The sequence below is a fragment of the Brachycentrus maculatus genome, unplaced genomic scaffold (assembly GCF_059751285.1).
Source record: "Brachycentrus maculatus isolate JH-2025_06_01 unplaced genomic scaffold, ASM5975128v1 h1tg000269l, whole genome shotgun sequence".
In the NCBI taxonomy this organism is placed as follows: domain Eukaryota; kingdom Metazoa; phylum Arthropoda; class Insecta; order Trichoptera; family Brachycentridae; genus Brachycentrus; species Brachycentrus maculatus.
Window position 1 is genome coordinate 519,350 of NW_028281020.1, and position 23,151 is coordinate 542,500.

Consider the following 23,151-nt stretch of genomic DNA (forward strand, 5'->3'; position numbering starts at 1 on the left):
ACTTTATTATAAGTCATTATAATCCGCTTGCATAGTATAGTGGTTAGAGCGCTGGCTACCATACTGGAAACCCCGGGTTTGATTCCCAAGAAGGTTAAAATAAATGTTAGTTATTTTTTAGTTTAAAATTTATTTATAATTTATATTTGAAGCAATTACTTTGTGATTTTCAATTTTATAATTAAAATGTAACTTTGTTTTAAAATCACTTTAATTATATAATGATCAATCAGTCTTGATAAAGAAGCGGTTAGCTTCGAAACCGGTAGACATTATAATGAAGTTATAATAAAATATTTATAGTGATTTTAAAACAAAGTTACATTTAAATTCAAATGTTTATTTTATTTCACCCTGGACTGGTACCAGAAACGCAAGGTTGATCACGTTTTCTTCATGTATTCAACGATCAAGATAACACTGCCTCTAAACGATATACTGCTCTTTGCACCGTTGGGTGTGGATAAGGGTTTAAAAAAATTATAAGTAAGGGATCACATCAAATTTCATAAAATAATGATATAACATTAATTTAAAAAAATCATTCAAGTATGGTAAGTACAATAAAAAATGGCCTTTACAGGGGCAGTCCCAGTCAGGTCACATTCACCCTTTCAAAAAATTTGTATAGTTGTAAAAAGTAATTCAGTTTATTCACTGTATTTTTTGTGGCTTACTGAAAAAGATCGCAATTGGCAATTAGTCCGCAATTCGCTCTGGTATTCTCTTCGTATTTGTTTCATTTTCTGATTTTAAAATTAACATTCTCTACAAAAATCAGTTTAAAATATTTTAACATTAAAATTTATGTTTGAAAAAAGACTTTATTTAATTTTAACCTTTAAAAAACTCACGTAAATAAATGTTCAATTAAAACTTCTATAGCCGAGATGTTATTTTTGTATTAAAAAATGGTTAATTTATGGTATTAAATGCTATTAAATTAAATTAAATGGGATTAAAATGGTATTAAATGGTTAATTTATTTTTAAGAATTTTTCTCAACATATCAAAAACATCCAATATGTAATGAATATTCGTATTTTGGTACCGAATCAGCTTCTATAAATAGCAAGTAGCAAAAAATGCATGCAACCAATTATATGCTAATTTTTTTTTAAAAATATATGTACTATGTAAGACTTGACACATCTTATTAAATTTATTATTATGAACTTATTTTTGTCAGTGTGACTAAGGTTAATTGATGTCTTATCATCTTATAGTCAAGCAAATTCGGTGTGTGAATTTGAAAAATTCTTATTTTTTCTGAAAAGCTTAACTGTTTGATGTACTATTGTCAAATATATAAAGAGCTAGAAATATGCAATTTGTACCAAATTCTTGCTTATTTAATGTTATGATAAGCTTTAAATAATCAAATAAAAAAAATCAAATAAAGTAATGGATTATTAGATTTTTTAAATATTTTTATCCATGTATCGTTAAATTGGTTACTAATTTTTATGTACGAATTCAATGTACGAGTATATCGATAAATCCAGTGAATTTTAAGTAAAAACATATTTTCAAACGAAGAAAAAAATAAAATCTAGGAGCTGCAATAACTAATTTAAAGTGCTTATGAATTAATAATAAAATATCAGTCATAACCAAATAATAAAGTAAAGCTAAACCTCTTAAAAAACTTTGGTGTTGGGACGTATTGATGAGAAGGTGTTTTTTTTCAAATCAGTGTCTTAATGTTCTTATACATGTATTATTTTTAGACAGAATTCTAAAGATATTAGAGAGAAACTACAATGGATCTTCAACTTTCTTTGGGTGAGTATATATAGAGAACCAAGGATATTGTTTCCAAAGCTCTAGTGAAAAATAAACACAGTAAACGTTATAGTATATCAACTCAATTTCCATTAATCTGCAAATAATCGATCAGAATATTAAAAATAAAAAAAAGTTATATTGGTAAGATATTGGGATTATAAATTCGAGCAAAGCAGTGAAATCACATTTCTTTTTTTAAAATGCAAATGATAAAATAATTCCCCAAGTAAATTCGAAATTTGATTGACTTCCAAACTCGAATATTTTAAAATCAATTCACTTTTGCGATAAATATTCATCAAATACAAAATTAGAATACGGAATACATCAAAGGCTAGCTTAACCATTAAAATTTTGGAACTTTATAAGCGAGAAATTGAAATTTTTAATTAATTTCAATAAATTATTCACGGTTCTGCTTTTCATAATTTTAAATTCAGCTTTAAATACATCCTCAGAGGCGAAATAATGAATTTGAAAATTGAAATCGTGCAAAAATGTTAATTTTTTATAGTGTTTTTGTGTGGAGTTTAAATGGTCAAAATTATTTTTTGTTGTTATTTTTGCTTTATAAATCTTTGAAAAATAATATAAGTAACAATTTGAATTGATGATTTGAATTCAAAATAAATGGATTCATATTTTATTTGAACATAAATCGTACATTAGTATCCGTGTCAGAATACAAGTGTTTTCATTTGCAAGTATGTATGGTGAAATATGCTGTTATTAGGCTAATATACCTTAATATGGTAGGTGTAATTATCATTGAAGTATTGTATTTTAAACAAGCAACTATAAAACATTAATTTAAATACTGAAAACATGTAACTGCAATACTTACATATTTTGTAAATCGTAAAATATTTACAAAATAAAATATAAGTATCAATTATTAAATTTAACGATCACACAAATCCAATGAGAAATAATATAAATTAATCATATAAAATATTTAAGTTCATTTATTAAAACATAATATGAACATTGACTGGGTAATTGTTCTCCAACTGTTGTAGAATACTCTTGCTGAACAAATGAATAACTATTTCGATAATGTGAACATCTTGCTGAATGTTTCAAAAGATAACATAATTGAATTTCCCGAATCAAAATTTACGTTTAAAGAAAAAAATATTATTGGTTTCTATGTACGCGTACGTATGTTATTATAAAAATAAATATAATCTTACCTGGAAAGACAATGAAACAGATTTTTTTTTCTTTTCCATTTTGCTGGAAACGAATTGTGACAGAGAGCTGAAAAAACAGAAAAAAGTTTGTAAAATATAAGCTACGTCATTGTTATGGAACGTACTTAATATATTTGTACTGACAAAATATTCATATATTATTTTCAAACATTTCGAAAAGGTTAAAAAATAAAACGAGTCATTGTATGATATTAAAATTCCATCCGCACGAATTTCTGACACTGTGTCAAAATAACGTTTGAACTATTTGAAAAAAAGAGTTTTTTTTAACCAACACAGTTTGCTGTAATTTGAAGTGCGAGGGTAGGTATGGGTTGGCAGGAGGTATTGGGGTGAGCTAAGCGGGGACGATATGGTGGTGTGGAGGGTTGTGGCGGAGGGGGACAGGAGAGGGTGGCTTGATAAGAGGGTGAGGGTGGAAAAACTCTCGAGACAGATGGCGTGTGCAGATCTGAAGTGTGCCTTCAGGCTGCTACAGAGTCCAGACGCTATTGATTTATGCGCGAAAATTAAATTACACATCAATATTTTTGTGATAGTTTTTTAAGGTGGCGTGCAGCAAACTGTTGGCGGCTTTTAGAAATATTATATTTTACTTTCCATACTTGTTTGGGCTAAATTTATAATATATGTTAAGATGGAGTTTCAGAGAAAGATTTTATTGCTGATTGATTTTATATTAAAATCGGTAGATCCTACTATCCAAGGGATTTTTATACTGATACTAAAATGACAAGATTTCTTACGACTTTTTACGAAACTATATGTTGATATTTATTATATAATTTAAGTTCAATTGACAAAATACTAAATGAAAAATTATAAATTGTATTGTACAAAGACACGTAAAATTTTTGGCAATTACATATAATTAATAAAAAGGAAATATTGGGAATTACAGATTCACACATTTTAACAAACCAGTATGTTTTGAAATAATATTTGACTAAGATGGAGCTGCTCAAATGATCTAACATAATAATTACTTTGATTATAATTAATTTTCAAATTAAAAATAAAATAAGAAATCTATCGACAAAAATTATTTATTACAGTAAGATCAATATAACCTTTTTGATAAAGACAGCCATCAATAAATCGGCAATTTAGTTTCATGATTTGAAATTAAGAAAATGTATTTTGAAGCAGAGTAAACCTCTTTATGTTATATACATACCATAGACAAAGTTCGACATTCGATCGTTCCAGTTTGAACAGATCAAGAGATAATCAAACGGATGCCACTGCATTCAATTCTACCATTTATCTGCATCATAAGTAGGGGAGATTTTGTAGGAGGGGGTAAAAAATACGGAAAGATAAGTGAGGGGGAGTGAATCATTGATTTTGTGCTAAGCGAGAAATGTAAAGATTGATGACTTGATGTTTCCATAGAAGGCAACGGGGAACATGTGGAATATAACAAAAAATGTTTTTATTGTATATAATTATTTAAAGAAAATTATTTTATTTTATTATTGTAATTGACACAACTGCATAAGCGATCATCAATATTGGTACATATAAAAAACTAAAATAGTCAATGATCAAATCTTCAAACACTCAATTCAAAGAAATTAATTTAAATCAAACTTTGTTTGTTTATAATTAAACGTTATTTTTTTGTTAAATTATTTTGAGTGCTGGTTTATGAAACATAATGGAGTTTTTAATAAATAAAACACTTGATTTCAAACTGAAAAGCTCAAAAAATTGTTAAAGAGATTATTTTTGAGAGGAAAGTAAGGTTTTATTTAAAAAAATTCTCATGGACCTGCAATTTGTTGGATGACTTGTCTATCATCGACAATAAGATTTATGATTATTGAACAGATCATTCGAGTGACACTTTTAATGCGAATTTTCTGAATGATCGAATTTTACTCACTTCCAATACATATGTAGGTCTAATAACAGGAGGTAACGTTGAATGATCATGCGATGTTAGCGCCTCTTATTAGACATTTATCTGTGTTAGTACTTTTTTTTATTTTTTTTTATTTGTATACATTTATTTAAATCACAATTTATACATTTTAAGAACTTTTTTTTTGCAGAGACCCACCAAGCCACTTCATGTGTCTTGTCGGTGGAGTCATTTTTTAAAATATTTTTTATTGTTTTTAACGATTTTAACCTAATCAAGTTAACTCAGATGGCGTTAGGTTCACCATAAAAATACAATTCGTTCCATATTTTCTTTTACTTCTAAATCGTGGTGCTTAGGGCACAGCATAAGATAAACTTAATGTTAAGGTGATCGTCAATGTTATGGAAGCAACTTCTATGTTTATGTTTCTAGTGTAATAAAAAATAATTTTTTTTTGAAAAATAGAGGCAGATTCATAATTGTTGTGTAAAAACTATTAAATGGGTTGTTCTTATTCAACTGGCCTTAAAAAAAAGTATTTAAAATAGTTCTATATTTACAAAAAGGTGGAAAGTATTTTTTTAACGGATTGTACATAATAAAAATTTTATGTGTGGATGTTCCCAATTTTTTTTATAAAAAAAAAACATAAAGTCCCACGTCATTTTAACAAAAATTTAGCGGTGCGTATGATTTCATAAGAGTTTTAGAAAATAACAATTAAATCAAATTATACAATTAAAATTTTTAAAAGATAAATTAAGTCAAATGAAACGTTGAGAAAACATGTGAATATTTTTTCTATATTCCCTTATTCTTGTTCTAATCCCCTTTCGCTCTAAATATTGAATATAGTACTACATCTTGTTGATGCAGTATTACGTTGATCGTTAATTCCACGAAGACGGGACAATAAGTCTTGCGCTTCAGGTACCAACCAGTCTCGGATGATATTAAATAAATATTAGTTTGAAAAAACACTTAAAACAAAATAATTTTGATCTCTTGAGAATCACATCGGCGATCTCCATCATGGTAGGTAATCTCGATAGCTAATAAACTATGGAGGCAGAAAATATATTTTATCGATTTAAGATTTTTTTGACATCTCAACATCGATAAATAAATAAAACGCAATGCGTGGTACCTCACCTGTTCATACGTAGCGTCTGACATGTACGTATACATCAACAACGCGAGCCATCTCGACACTATCTTATTTCATCTCTCTTTTGTTTCATTCCCATGGTGTCGGAATATATATGGTTGTTCTCTTGCGTTACATATTTCTTCTCTATCATGTAACAAAACGTGCATGATAAACGTGACGCGTCCTTAAAATTGCACGTTCAACTCTTATCCAATACACCATTATCAAATCTTCACTTTAGAATTTTCACTTCAAAAAGTTTATTTCAAGTCTTTGGAAAAAAGTTACCTTATAACTTGTTGCTGGTAGAATCATGTCTTAAAACTAAGTGGTATTACTAACTTTGACATTAACTATGCTAAGCCCACTGAAAGTACTCGTATATAGACTAGTTCACATAGAAAATGACAGTCTTTATCTATAGAGGGAAGTTGAAGTCTCCCAAAGCTAGCTTCAACAGAGGAACTAGTAACGCCTGCTCGGAATCCCAAATAGTCTCTCAGAAAAATGGACTGCGCTTTACGAGTAGGTGTGCAAGCAGAAAAGGCATTCTCGTGATAATGTAAAACATTCACGTTGAGTCTATAACGTAAGAAATAAGGCATTAGACTTTACAACATGCTGTGTTCCTATGATTTGAATAAACGAAATAATCCGCAGGGTATAAATGTGTTGAAAGATAAGACAGCAATTTTTTTTACATTTATGGACAGGTGCCGTGGCGTAGTTGGGTCGACGCTCGACTGCGAAGCTGGCGTCGCGGGTTCGATTCCCATCAATTGCAAAAGAATTCAAGAAAGATTTATTTTCAATTAGTCTGGGTGTTTGTTTTGTATTTTTCACATTTAACTTCCTTATTCTTACTACCCTACCTGCAGACAAGCATCTAAAAAAGACGTTTTGCGGGTTATTCCTTGATTTTTTTTATGTGGTAGTCAATCATGGGTAGAATAGTAAATGTAAAAGATATTACTTAAACCATCTAATGACAGAATGTAAGCCTTGTAAAAGCACAAAATTTCATATTTCCATAAGACTTCATTATCTATGTAAGACATCAAAAAGTATTTTTATATTATTTTTTGACATCTCAATATTGATGAAGATGTCTGGGCATTTACGGGGCTTACAACCGTCATAGGTGATTAGTCCTAAGTGATCACTTTACACACGTGTAACATTCACCAATTCCACCCATAATTGACAACCACACTACTCAAATTCTTGGTACTTCTAAATATATTGTTCAAATTGGAAACAAAGTGTTTGAATTCACTAGAATTTCACTAGAGACATCTATGGTGAGATGAAAATAAGTTTTTTATTGAGCAGTTTATTGGTATGTGAGGTCCGAATCCTGGATTATAATTATCTTTAATGAGATGTAAAATAAAATATATGAAGAATAACTCCTTTAGGTTTTTTATTAAGTAGAAATACTTTAATTTCTATGTAAGGTCCGTTATAATAAAATAAACTCAAATGGTAAAAAAACATGTGTTTTTCTTTTATGATATCATCATGTATTACCACAAAGTGAATGCCAAAATAATAAATAAAATATTATCTCAAGAACATTTGTGTATCTTTGTAGTTATAAAATATAGGAAACGCGAAGATACTGCGCCACGTCTAGCCTTCAGGATATAATAAAAACAACGAAGCTGCATACTACGTTTTGCGAGAGCAAAAAAAACAAGAAAGTGGGCACATTTTGGCGTTGGCAGAATAACACAAAGCAAGATGCTGTAGGAAGATTTATCGGCTGAGCCTGTCCTCGAATGTTGTTTAGGATTAAATAAGAATAATAGTGAAAAACATCACACTACCACGAAAATCCATTTTCAATAAAGTTATCTTTCAGAAAAAAAAACAACATTGATAAAAAGTTTAATAGGACACGTTGAAGAAAAATAATATTTATTATTATCAATATATTATGTTATATTTAAATATGTAGTATTATACTTTAAATGCATTTTATTTTTATTTTTTCATTATTCGTATCAAATGTTACATTTTGATTATAACTCGATCATAAATATGACAGTTTTAATATTTGAAGGTATGATTATTAGTCCTGCGCTTAAGATTATAAAAAATAAAGGATTTAATTTTATGGCTCACAGTTAACGTAAATTAAGGATACAGATTGTCAGACATAACAGCTATATGTAAAAGGAAGTGGGGAACTGTTGTTTAAAAAAGTTAAGCAATGGTTAGGTTAGGTTAGAACCACTTAATAAAAATATGGAAAAAAATGATTTGTGGTAAAGAGAGTGAGATTACGTTTCGATTAATAAAACTTTTGATTTCAATAGTTGAATATTAAAAAAAAATGAATGAATTGCACATTTGTACGTCAAATTAGAGAAAGCTTTATTTATTTGAAATTCACTTATTAAAGTAATCTTACAGTGCAAAATAAAACATTTAAAAAAATTGATGCTAAATAATGGACTGAATGGTGATCGTTAAACAAGTGTATAGAGTTATCACATAATTAATCTAAATGCCAGAACTTAGACCTGTAACACTCACACTTCCACCTTTTTCAAATTAAAAAAAACGAAAAATGCTTCGTCAAGACACCTATAATATATGATATATTTTAAAAATTAAAAGGATACCTTCACAAAAGTTTATGTGTGAGTATATATGTATATTGAAAGTGATGCCGGTAAGTGGAATTAATTTCAGAAAGGTCGAACCAAGAGAAAGATCGTAACGTGATCAGCTTTATCCTATATTACACTCAGATAAATAGTGCCGCATTGTATAAGACCTCTGCAAGGAATTTGAAATATGTTGTTGACACATTGCTCACTCCTTTAAACAAATTATATATGTCATATTTCAAAAATCGTCAATTTTCAGTCGTGCATGTTTTCGGAATGCTCAGAAAATGTACTATATCCCATCGAAAGCGGCATATTTTTAACTTCATATTTACCCGCTACAGGGCAGAAAGTGTTGTTTTTGCATTTTGAAGAAAAGGTATTCTTCAATTATTTTCTTAAATATACTAAATATTTTTCAAAAGGAGAAAAAACATTCAGGTTTTTCCTAAAAAGATCTGATGCACAGTAAAAAGTTCATTAAGTGGCTTGAAATTTATTTTTGATACATTTTATTATATTTTTAAACTTTAAAAACGATCTCCTAAGAAAACAAGTTGTTTGATATATGACGTTGTTGAAAGGAGTGAGCGACATGTACTTTTAGATGTGAAAAAACACTTCAAATTATGTGATATTTTTATTAATTATCATACATTTGTTCATCTTTATTTATAATCCACTTTTACTGAAACACATAGAAATTTCATTTTATTCAGGAATAAAAGTACAATTATAAGTATCACAGCGCTTCCCTACTTTAAAGCTTCAAAGCACTTCAGTTAGGTTGTGTGTATTGTGTGAATTCTATATAGTTCACAGTTGTTTCACGGTTTATGCTCTCACGAGGTACTTCCTTCTAATGGATAGTGCAGCGAGCTCCAATACTGATCAATAATCATTTACATACATACATTGTGATAGAAGCCTACTCTCATTTGAATGACGCTTTGTTTACTCTAAATAGCTCGTGCTATTGCGGTTAGAGGGTGAATTACGTATTGGATTATAACCAGAACATTGAATATTCTATAAAAATAAGTTTTAGCAAATAATAAAAATAATTTTCTAATAAACAAATTTACCGTTGCTTTAAACAATTCAATGAACTCTATTAACAAAAAAAAAACATATTAACTGGTAATATATTTTATAACCTAATAAAGTTTTTGATTTGCTTTGATTGTGATGAGGAAATTCAAACAATTGTGTATAAATGTGCAAAAACAGGCGATGAAAAAAAAAAAGAAGTTATCAGAACATAATTGAGATAGCTGTTTCATATAAATGACAAGAATTAAAAAAAAGGAAAAAAATATTTCGAATGAAGTAAAACTTATATTTTTACTGACCTCATAAATCTTATTTCCTGAGCATGCTCTCAATGAAAATTCTAATGTATGTTTGCAATGGAACAACATATATTAGTACACGGGTAACATACAGTTCAAGAAGTTAACTTTTCACGTTATTTTATCGGCTATGGTACTGTATGCTATATACTGTGACCTCGGTAAACAAACTTTTAAAAATTCACGAAAGCGCTTTCATACGTTCCTACTTTCCTGGTAGCTAAGATCCGAGTTTGATAATAATTTGGCATTAATATTGGGTATTGAATATATAAGATGCCTCTTTATGTGGAATATGGAAAACTTTTTAAGAATATTGAAATGGCAGAGAGATTGAGATCTTTCATACAGATAAACGATCTTTTGTTATTTCAATTCGAGAATTTAATTGAAAGAGTTTTTAATTAAAATAAATATGGTAATCAAATAACCAATTAATATGTATATATATATATATATATATATATATATATATATATATATATATATATATATATATATATATATATATATATATATATATATATATATATATATATATATATATATATATATATATATATATATAAATATTTTATTTTTTATTTTTTATTTTTTTTCTTTTTTTTTTCTTTTTAAAAGTAATATCTTTATTTTTTATCGTTAAATTATTTTAAAACGTAAACAGAAAGTAACGTAGGAGAGGTAAGTAACGTTTATAATTTAAAATATTAACTTTTGATTTCTAAGAAAATTTAGGAATGTAAAACGAATATTTTAGGAAATTATTTATATTTTCATTAATTGATTCGGCAATTACTTTGTGGTAAAATATATCCATTTTTAACTAAAGTTTTACTTAGTTAATACTACTATTTCTTAAAATTTACTGTGACACGTGTTTCGATGCTTTCCACATCATTTTCAAACACCGGTTTTGACACACAGTGTTTGAAAATGATGCAGAATGCACGTGCGTGATCACGGTGCGCGTTAATTCGATCATGCTTAACTGTAGTTGTCGCTTTTATTTTTAAAAAACCGGACTGCCGGACGGTAAAATTCCGTGTAGTGCACAAAAGCTCTATGGGGATGATTTTACCCATCATAAATCCTGACTTTTGATTTTCTGATCACTTACTAATATTAAGTTTTTTTTTCGACTAGTGTTTGTTTGTCCGTTATTCGAGATGAAGAGTGAAACGAATTTTAGATAAATCAACTCCCTGGCAACTGGTTGCCAAGTTTCATTTACTTTTGGCATGGAAAGTGAAATCCGCAAGAAACTTTCATGGGGAGGGAGAATATTTTCTGTCATCCCGGGCTCTTCCATCAGTAAGTACTATTTGTACACAATCTTATGTCTTTTGCATTGAAAAACGGCTTCGCTCTTGATTAAATTGTAAACACTTTCTATAGAGAAAAATTCAATATATTTTTTGGGTATAACTATACAATAATCAATTTTAATAAAAATATAATTTTTAATTTTTTTTAACGTACCTATTTTTTGTTAATGTAATGTAATGTTTATTATTGTTAATGTAACTATTGTTTTATATTAATTTTATATATGTAAGATGTACAATTCCCGAATAAATCAAATAAAATAAAAATAAAAATAAAATAATCAATTTTAATAAAAATATAATTTTCTCGTTAACTTTACTCATACTATTGTAAAATGCAATGGTGGGTTTATTTTTTAATTAAAAATATACATTTTCCTTTAGATTATTTTTCATAACGATCGCACTATTTGAAAAAATTGTAATTTAAATCGATTTTACACATATGCAAATACAGATATAAACTGGTATATTGTGAAGTAACTGATTTTTGGTTTTCAATTAAAAAAACTTATCGGAAAAGTTTTGCAGTTTAACTGAAATGACTATCGAAATTAAAAATATTAACATAAAAATAAATGATATAAATTCGTGTGTGTATATACACGTATCTAATACACACGTTCCTACTTCCTTGGTAGATAAGATTTGAGTTTGATAATAATTCAGCATAAACATCCTGTATCGAATATACAATATAAGATGTCTCCTTATGTGGAATATGGAAAACTTTTATATAGATTTAAATTACGAAGTGATTGAGATATTTCATACAAATAAACTTTTATAATTTCAATTCAAGGTTATTTCAATAATTGATTCGGCAGTCACTTTGTGGTCACAAAACCTAGGCATTTTTAAAACAGTGGATTTTAAGAAATAGTGGTATTTACTAAGTAATTTTTTTCAATTAAAATTTTATGGATTCTATTAAAAGAGTTTGAAAATAAAATTTAAAGGGCAAACGAATTTCAAAATAAAGGTCTTATAATAAAACTAAGAGAATATACAATTTGAAATATTTATATATTTTTATGTATGGGTAAAACATGAATAAAAATTTATTGTAATATTAAAACTTACTCATTTTTAGTTTTTTAAGGCTATTTGTTGCTTCATGATCTAATCTGGACCGTTTCAGGGGTCGTCTAGTGGAGTCACACTTCTCGGTGAAGTTGAACGTGTTTCCAGTAGTGAAACCGAATCGACATTCGCTACTCTTTGCGTCTTTCTTTGGTGGTTTTCCAGCCTTGCGGAATCTGCGTAGGTTGAGAGGGTCACTCAGTTTGCTGGCACGCTTGTACCTGCGCAGTGTGGTCCTCAAGACTTTGTCTCCCTTGATGACGTCAGCCCAGACGGGATCCACTTTAGAAGCAGCGAATAGAGACTTGTCATCGAGATTTCTGCAACAATGAAGAAGAAATACAATTAATATACAGAAGCAAATAAGGTTACATATTTAACAGATAAATTTAAAATTAAAATATTATAATAGATACCTGAATATGATGGAAGCAATCTCGACTGGTAATCTGGTTACCAAATCCACGTAACCAGCTACGACACGCGAAACTCCCATGACGCACAGCAATGAATAAAACGTATCCATAGTTCGCAATATATATCACACTTGGCAATTAATATAGGAAAGCTTTGGTTTGTTTTTAAGCCTTTTCTATGAAAAAGTCTTTGGGGCTTGGTTTTTTCGATACCGTGTCGCAGACGTCAATGAGTTATTAGTACTTGAAAGTGAGTACCGTTATGCTTTTGAAATTACGATAGAGACGGTAAGTAAAGAAAACAATATATATTATTAATTTATTTATTACTTATGTATGGTTACATGAAATTAACCATTAAATAGAAGAAAAAGAAAGTAATTCGATTTTGAAACATAAAATAAGCATGTGATTTTTTTTTGGTAAACGATTTAATTTTAATCATTATTTTGATATTCCAAATAACAAATTGTTTTGAAAAAGTGTACTGATTTTTTTAAATGTCCCTCTTTTTAATTTAAATTTTATAATTATTTCAAACAGTTTAAAAATGTCACATTTTTCTGAATTTGTACCTAAACACGTGACTTGCCTTTACTTTATAAATGATCAAATTGACATTACTTCAATTTAATGTAGATGCCTATGTAGGGTGGGAATAAGATTCAGTGACAAATACAGATACACCCTTTCAAAAATTCGCATAGATAATACAATAGAATAATAAAAATCTTAATACATTTAATTATTGGACTTTGATTACAAAATATGTATTTGGAAACTGTATTTTAAAGAGTTTATTTTCAGTTTTATCGGAGAAATGCTTATTTTATCTAGCCCCAAAATATCAAAAGCGTTTAAGTCTTATATTCTTAAAATAATTCCATTATTACAAATACAGTTTTATCTATAAAAAAGTAAATTTTGTCATCAAAAATGAAACTTATCCCTAAACACACTGAAACCTAAAATTAAGCTTTCAAGAAAATTAATTAAATCACAGACGCATTAACAACTTTCTATGCGAAACTTTTATTTCATCCACATTTTTAAACTTTTGAAACTCATTCTGAATTTTAATTAAAAAAACAATATTACGACTACTTAAAATGAATAAACAAACCCATTGTTTATAATTATGTTATATTTGATTTGTTTTAAATTTATACAAAAAACTGTGCTTATTTTTTTTGGATTTTAAAATATAAAACAATATTGTTCACAGATAAACAAATATACATTTTGAAAAATATATATAAAGTGTACCAACAAAAAGTGTTTAAAACAAAGTTGTTTTATTTTATAAAGTTTAAAAACATATTATTCGTTTTTCCCTATTTTTTAGCAAAATAATATTTCGTTTTTGAAAGTATTTGAAATATTTATATCTTACTTTTTGAACAGTTCGCAAATAATCTGAGTTGTCGCAAATTATAAAATTATTGACATTTTAATCCTGTTTTTAAAATGAGTGTGTTCATTGTTCGATGACAGGGTGGCTTTGGCGGTCGTTATCGAAACAGTTTATTCACAATATAAACGCTTCGATAGGGGGATTTTACAACGTCAATAAAAGATTAGCATTGTTTAAATGTAAAATAAGTCCAGTTTTCATAGGGTTGTTTTTACAGCGAGTATAAACCCCGAACGAAACGCCACGAAAGGGATTTTTTTACAACCGAATATCAAGAAGGAAACATTACGGAAAATTTTATTCCAAGTTTACGCCTTATTCAAAACACACACACTTGGTCATATAGACGGTGTTCTTTAACTCATGATTGATACTCATAACAACGTTTCTTATTTAGATTAGAGAAAAAATAAGAAAAAAACGCCATTAAGAAGTAAAAAAGACATGCTGATTTCAGCAAAGGAGTCTAGTTAAGAAAAATTGCAATTGCTTTACAAAATATTTATAATTATTTTGTCCTTCGTATGTTATTGGGTTTTTGTTTTCTTCAAAATCTCATCCGCACCCGATGGTGCATAGGGCACTGTATCATATAAACGCAGTCTTATCATATGAAGGAAAGGTAACCAGCCCTCCGGGCACCTTAACAAGTCCAGGGTAGTATTGAAAAATCACTTTAATTTATTTGACCCCCATCCTAGGTATCGAGCTCAAAACTGGAGTGTGCTGCGGACCTTTACCTTAAAAAATATTAGGTTTTGCGTTCGGATAAAATATTGTATAAACTAAGGTTATGTAATTTTTAATGAAAATAACTTACTTTATATATTTTGTAATTTAAAAGCATCGTTAACTTTGTAGTATGGTAATAAAACACACTTCTTATCATTCGTCGTTCACTATGTGTAATACCACATTCACTATAGTGGTATTATACAAACTGAACGATGAATGATAAGGAGAGTGTTTCATTTCATTATAGTTTTCCTGTGCGAACACTCATAATTGTCAATATCCGGAAGCAACTATAAGTGAAATAAAAAAAAACGATTCTTAACTAAAACGAAGAAGTTTTGAGAAGATGATTATAAGTAATCTCACAAAATAACAGTTTCCCCAAGGTGGACAGATAAGGAGTAAACTATGTCCTCTTTAACCACTAGCTTCAACGTGTTCCAAGACAGGGAGGAATGGAGATGTATCACACACGTCGTGTGTGACATGCTCCTAGATGAGACCTAGATGCTCACCATTGTGGAAGACGATAAAGAATAAGAGATATTCATAGCTTTTTCAAATTCCGACTCCTAATCTAGTTAGTAACTTTAACACGTTCTTCAGTTATGTGAATTCGTATCAAGATGTGGTCTCAAATTTTGACATGTTTCGTCTGTCTCATACTCACAATTTTAAAAGACACTATAGGGAAATATGTACAACTGTTTCACACTTTTATCTAGTACACAATTTCAAAATATTCTTTTTTATTTTATTGACATTATTTTGATATTTTGTAAGTAATAAACAAACATTTGCCATACAAATTAACACGTTGTTGGTGAAAACTCTAAAGATTTAAGATACCACTGAAAGCGTATATGTACGAACATTAATATTTGTTTTCTTCTTCTTCATCGTTTTATAGATACTGGGGATCTGCCACCGACTGTTGCTCTTGGGACTACAAGCTTCTTTCGATATTATCGGAGGTTTTCCTGGGAGTCTACGTCCTTCAGGGTTTCTTTGAAGGACAATACGTGGAAGTCTGTCTTCTGACATTCTGTTTACATGTTCATTCCAGTTTAGCATCATTATCATTCCAACCTCACGATATCATCCATCTTACACATGCATGCTCTGGATATCAGTATAACTTACGCGGTTTCGCAACATGTTTCTGGTTATAGATCGGAGAGTTCTCATCTCAGTGGTTTTACATTTGCACGTTTTTAAAACTATTATCTTCTTATTGAATCAGTGTTATCGATTTTTTTTTGTTATCTTTTCCTTAACTTTAATTTTTCATTGCACAATATAAACCTGTCATAAAAGTCTTTTTTCAAGCAATCAAAAAACATTTTTTTTACGATATGTCATTAGTTAAAGAACACCCTGTTTAATCCGATTTTTTAATATGGTATGCCCTTAAACATATTTGTATGTGTTTATGGATAAAGAAAACTGTTATTCGTTTACCGAAAAATGGTATTAAGGTCAGTCACAATGTTGAAGTCTAGAATAATATTCCATACTTAACTTTTTTCTAGATTTGTTCGAATCTTTTAAAATCATGTGGGGACACATAAAAAAATATATATTTAGTTGTAAATATATTATTTATCCTATAAAAATGTAGCCGAATGGTAAAAGTAACCCCAACATAAAACGGCAATCATTTTTGTATGTTGCGTAAGTATTATTTTATATCATTCTACACTACAAAAATATATTAATGAAGTAATTGGAACTACCAAAATATTATAAACACCTATCAAGGTAAAAATCCGCTAAAATGTTGACCGAAATTAATTAGTAAATTCTTTATATGGTTTAATTTCTTGAAATCATCACAGCAATATTATATTTTAACATACGATTATTTTTAAACACATCCTTGTCCTCTTGCTCAAAAGTTCATTGATGGTCAGGTATTAAGCTGTCATTTTTCAAGTATCATCTTTTTAAACTCATCCTGTCAGGGGACTTTCAATATTTGATATGTTGAGAGGATAAATAATATATTTTTTTAATGAATTTTACCTAACAGTTCAATTAAATAATCAAAAAATTAAAAAAACAAAAAATATGCTGTGGTTTTTGGCCAAAAATGTTAACGATATACCAAAGGAATCGACAAATGATTACTCCGTTATTAAGACTACATGTCATTAAAACACAACCAATAAATTCCCCTTTATTTCAGAACAACATAGTTTGGGGAGTGTATTTACTTGGATACATGAATAAAATAAAATTTATATTAAAGTAGGTACAGGGTTTTGTTAAATAATTTACAGATCATTTGACTTGTAACACAGTGTATTCATACTCTCGCCGCTTGTGGATGAAGTTATTCCACTCGAAGCCACGAAGAAAGTTTATATTGTTCTTTGGACTCAAATACTTGAGTTTGTAAAAGAAGTTTGGTGGTTTTGTTCGGTCGGTATCTCTTTTGGGTATAGATGTTACAGTATAGAAACTTACCATTCTATACTCCCCTTTAGCACGTTTATTGAGTGGTCAAGTTGAAACTTGACCTGGTTGAAGTATACTTTTGTATATAAATGAGCGTTTTTGTTCCGTGGTATTTTTGTTTTGTTCAAATTGGGGATGTTAGAACTTAAATAGTTTCTTTTTTATCTAAGAGCTGTATGGGAAAAATAATATCAAAGAAAATTTTTATAATATATATATTTTTATATTATGCCTTGGATTGTGAAATTCTCAGTAAAGTATATTGTAAAACTTTTAAAATATACTCAATCAATGGAAAATTCAAATATCAATATATTTTAAAAACTAGGAAAGTTTCAGAAACACATTCTGAAGTCACTCGACCAAGCGAGGCGTCACGATGGGAAATTTTCTGACATTACCGAGAAATCTACAAAAAATATTTGCCTATTCACGTAATAAGCAATTTTACAGAAATGGTGTAACGTATGTACTTGCAAGAAAACATATCAGTATTAAAAAAATTATATATATTTATATATATGACTTCACTTAGCTACTTCACTATGTGACTTACTATCAAATAAGAAAGCTAGTATTTAGTAAGGAAAACATTTTTTTTGAATATGCGTGAATCATAAAAAGATCTGTCATGTGCACAATTATCGACAAATAAGTAGAATTGTAACATATTATTTTACAATAATGAAGTTATAAAAAAATCTTTTTACTTGAATAACATCAAGAATGCCAATTTAAAATAAAGATATTTTTATATTTTTTCCTAAAATGATTTGAATTAAAAAAAAGGTTTGTTTTGTAATTTTATTTTCCCTTTAACAAATTTTTATTTATATTGGTTTATACTTGCTTGTTAAAGCGATAAATCTTATTTAATTAAAAAAAAGTGTGCAAATTAAAATAAATAAAACTTTTGTGGAATGCTTTTTAAGATTGATTACAAAGTTTTATATTATATCTAGATTCTTCCTTATAAACTCATAAATTCTCCATTTTCATAAAGTGAATTCCCTGTCCAATCTAGAGTTCATCATTTTAACGTTATTAAAATAGTTCGTATAAAATAAGAAAACCAGTATAAGCTTTAGTTTCTTTTTATGAAACAAAGTTTACCATGCTCTAAAATGGTCTAAACGATATTTCAGCTTCTTAGAATTAAAACTTAATTAAATTGGAATGCACTTTTATTGCTGCAAATAGTTTAGTGGGAGCGGAAAGGGAGGTGGAAGTGAGGCAGGACGCTTAAAGCTATCGCCTCGTAAAAACTTCACGACAAGAAGTGCTATAGTTTAACTATGCGACTAAGAACACGGGCATAAATTGTAGACTCGTACATAACTAGTTCCTCGTACCTGCTATTACAGGGGTTCAAACACACGGCTTGGGATAAATAATGTACTTAATATTACATTGAATCCACGTTAATGTACAACATTTTGAGTGTGTACAAATACTTGCTCACAAAATCTGGATTATCTCCAATTGTAGGAGTTATTTTCATATTATTTTTTTAAAATAAATTATCTGGTCAAATTATAAGTTTAAATAATAAAAATGAAAATGCTACCTTCTGGCGTTTCTCATGTGTGTGATTATAATCCAGGATTCGGACCTCACATACTAATATAAGAGTTTCTGCTTACTAAAAAGCTTCTTTACATCTCACCAACAGATGTTTCCACTGAAGTTCTAGTGATTCAAGAACAAGGTTTCTAAATTTGTTCATATATATAGAACTTCCAAAAATTTGAGTAGTGTGGTTGTCAATAATGGGTAGAATTGGTGAATGTTACACGTGTGTAAAGTGATCACTTAGACCAGCCTATGACGGTCGTCAGCCCCAATGCCCAGACTTCCATATTCTTTTTCATCTTTGATGAGAGTCAAAAAATAATACAACGTTAATGTGTTTTTTTTTCTTTTCTTTTCTTATTTTATTCCCTCTTTTTTTTCTTTTCATAGATTAACATTTTCACTTTTGGATGGTCCGACGACATAGTCACTGTGGGGGTTAAAACCGGCTGCAAGCATCAACCGACCGGAAGAAATGGAAAGAGGAAGAGGCCTATATCCAGCAGTGGAGGTCAGAGGGCTCATGAAGAAGAAGAACAGTTTCATTAATAAATTATTCTTATTATATAATTGTAACGTTTTTTTGTTGACATTTCAACATACATTAAGGATAATATTGAAGTCTGTGACCTGTCATATGAAGGCTGGTTAAGTGATCACTTTACACCATTCTAACTATGATTGACAGCCACACTACTCAAATTTTATGAACTTTTTCATTAAAACTGAGATTTTTTTTCATTTATTTAGACTATTATTAATAATAATAATAATAAAACCCTTATCCGCACTACAATGGTGCATAGGGCACTGCGTCATATAAACGCAGTGTTATCTTGATCGTTTACACATGAAGGAAAGGTGATCAGCCCTCCGCCTCAGGTACCAGTCCAGGGTAATATTGAATAAAAAATGACAGTGAAAAAATCACTTATATTTATTTTACCCCCCTTGGGAATCGAAATCGAACCCGGGACCTCCAGAACGGTAGCCGAGCGTGCTGACCATTACACTATGGAGGCGGACATTATTACCAGTCTATTTTCGGTCTATAGAGAATATAACGCCACACTACTCTATCTCTGCATAGAACATTCGCCTCTTCAATACTCATGCATCTCTTAACCTGACCACTTACAAGTATTTGAAATATTTGATCATTCCTCCTATTTCCCGCTACATTCGCCTTATAAATTTTGTTACTTTTCATTTCTCACTCATTGGATCTTCATAAAAATAAATATATATTTATGTAATTTTAATTCACAAAAGTATATTCTTTGGGTTTCTTTAATTTAAATCTTATAATTTTAAGAAGTAAAAAAAAAGAAATCAACCAAACACTATTGCATACGTACTATGCTTTTCATCATTATGTAAATATGATATGGTGAGTTATTATAAACAAACTTTTGGTTTGAAAAATGATTTACGGTTTTAAAAACTAAAATACGTTATTAGTTCGAATATATTTGCTACTGGGAAATGCTCTACTTATGATGTACAGTACTCGTATAATATTGTTCGTAACGCAAAGTTCCTCCGACTCCATTGTATGGTTACTCTCAGAACATAATTAAGTTCATATAATGAGAATTTCACCAACTGCTTGCCGTATTATGCTCCTTCGAGTATATTGGTATCAGTTCGCACTTATCGCGTTCGCAAAATTGTCTCCATAGACCAAGAACTACGAACAACTGCCTGTGGGTGTTAGAGAACATGTTCGGGAGTATTTAGCATGCTGCAAATGATAAGAGTTTCCACGGCGCAAGCTCGCTTACCTGGCGGCAAGTTGTTACCGAACCCCCAACACTTCAACACACTATAAACTCTTAAATTCCTCTCGTAATACTTTAAGAATAATATATCACAACAAAGAAGAGAATTTCCTTAATACAAGTTTTACAAAATAAAGCTATAATAAATATATTTCGTCTACCGTACACCACTCGTGTAAAAGATATTTACTTGAGCACTAACATAATACCTTTTGATATTCTACCAACATATGAGATTACAAATACAATGCTTTAAATAATATTTAAACGACTCACAGTAACATCAAACACATTTTCCAAACCAGAAATTCATCATTATAGTACACGAGAATATAAAAAAAATACATGTGGAGCCGATAAACACTACGAAGTTTGGACTAAGTTCCTTAACATGTATATTGCCTATATCCAAATTCACCAGGTGCTTGACATATCGCTCATCCCTTTCAACAACGTCATAAATAAAATAAAAAACTTTGTTTTTCAGGAAATCGTTTTTAAACTTTAAAAATATAATACAATGCATTAAAAATAAATATCTAGCCACTTATTGAACTTTTTACTGCGCAACAGATCTTTTAGTTAAAACCTGAATGTTTTTTCTCCATTTGAAAAATATTAATTTTATTTAAAATAAATAATTAAACAATCCCTTTAATTCAAAATGCAAAAATAACATTTTCTGCCCTGTACCGGGTACATATTAAGTTAAAAATATGCCTCTTTTGCTGGGATTGGTACAATTTCTGGGCATTCCGAAAACATGCACAACTGAAAATTGACGACTTTTGATTTATGACGTTTTTGAAAGGAGTGAGCGATATGTAAAATAGATCTAAAATGAGATGATAGTCAGCTGGATCCGATTCTCATCCGACGTTGGTCCGTATGCAGACGCCTCCACAACCTCGACTAGCACAGCGGGCTGATATGGAACAGTGCTAAGGAATTTGTGTTCATTCATCGTATTTCCCACTGAACAAATAGAATCCTGAAGATAGTTGTTATTAGAAGTATTTCTTTAAAAACATGATTTATTTCACTTTAATTAAGGTTCGTTTTGTTTTTAACTGGAGTGTTGTAACTGAGTAGAGAGATGTTACTGTGATGCACTCCGTCAGGTTCTGAGTCAGGGATAGTTTTAAAAACGCATTAACTTCATCTTCATCTTTCTTCTTTGAACTTTTAATCGTGCAAAAAGCACTGCATCATAAAGACACGGCATTAAATTGATTGTCAATTACATAATTACAAGGTCCTGCATTTAAGGTTTTTATGAAAAGAAGTGGAATTCAATTTTTGTTATATAGATGGCGGAAATGAACGAACTGAGAAATGAGTCATACTGTTACATGGAATAAAAAATAAATGAAAAATACAGGCTAGAAACAAGAGAAAAGCAATAATTTCAAAGAAAGTCGAGGTTACATACCTGTGCCCGTATTAGCCTGTGTAACTTAGATAATACCAATTTATCCGAACCCTTTAACAATTAATATTTAACTTTACTCTACTATTACATGATGTTGTTTTAAGACTAGTTATCAATGTTTTTTGTCAAAAAGTAAGGTAAGGTTAGGTAAAAAATGTCATTTTTTCAAAAATGAGTTTTTTTGGGTATGTAATTAAATTTGAAATATATCAACGCTGTGTACGTAACCTATTTATAATCAAGGCTCATATTATATGTGGTTTTGTGGTCACGACGTGTCGATTGATCGTAGTTCGATCCGACTATACCACAAAATTGATTAATATTTTCAGTTTAGTCTCTCTTCTTGCAAATACCTTTTATTTTAAGATACAGCTTTTCATTTGCTTCAAAATTAATTATGTAGGTAAGTAAATGTTTATTTTTGGGTGCTTTAGTAAAAAATATATTCAAAAACGCTTACTTTAATTTCAAGCATTAAATTATAATTTCGAGTCAAAACTTCGCGTTCGGGTGCGTTGCTTATTAAGGGAATATATTAAAGGTTCTATTAAAGGAAATAATTTATGGGCTGTTTTATTAGTGTGTGTTGTGCGTTTACACAGCCTAAGATTAGAGGTTGTGTTAACATGCAAACGTGAAATCATGCGAGGAATTTGATTGCACGTTATCTCGCAGAAATTCTTGATAAGAACTTTATTAAAGAGTCACGAAAAGCAAACGGTCCACGTTTAATAATGGGTCTCTTTGTAATTCCAATTTCGTCAAGGAACATTTTACTCATAAGTAAATTGAAAAGAAGATTATATCTTTTTTGTCCCTTTTGACATACGAATTAGCGTAGATCTTTCAGTTAAATGGTGTATTTAATATTTTCCATTTTTTTTGGACAAAATTTAAATTTTTCAAATTTTGTCCAAATTTTTATTTACAATTAC

General features: G+C 29.3%; 1 protein-coding gene across 1 annotated transcript in view; it reads right to left on the bottom strand.

Annotated features, from left to right (window-relative positions):
* LOC148305552 (uncharacterized) overlaps window positions 1-12,960 on the bottom strand; it is a 74,153-nt gene extending 61,193 nt beyond the window's left edge. Inside the window, exons 1-2 of the mRNA XM_088266532.1 lie at window positions 12,820-12,960; window positions 12,404-12,723 (exon numbers count right to left, since the gene is read on the bottom strand). Coding sequence (XP_088122658.1) covers window positions 12,404-12,723; window positions 12,820-12,929 — 430 coding nt within the window. The 5' untranslated portion in view covers window positions 12,930-12,960. The remainder of the gene's footprint in view (window positions 1-12,403; window positions 12,724-12,819) is intronic.
* Window positions 12,961-23,151: the final 10,191 nt, after the last annotated feature.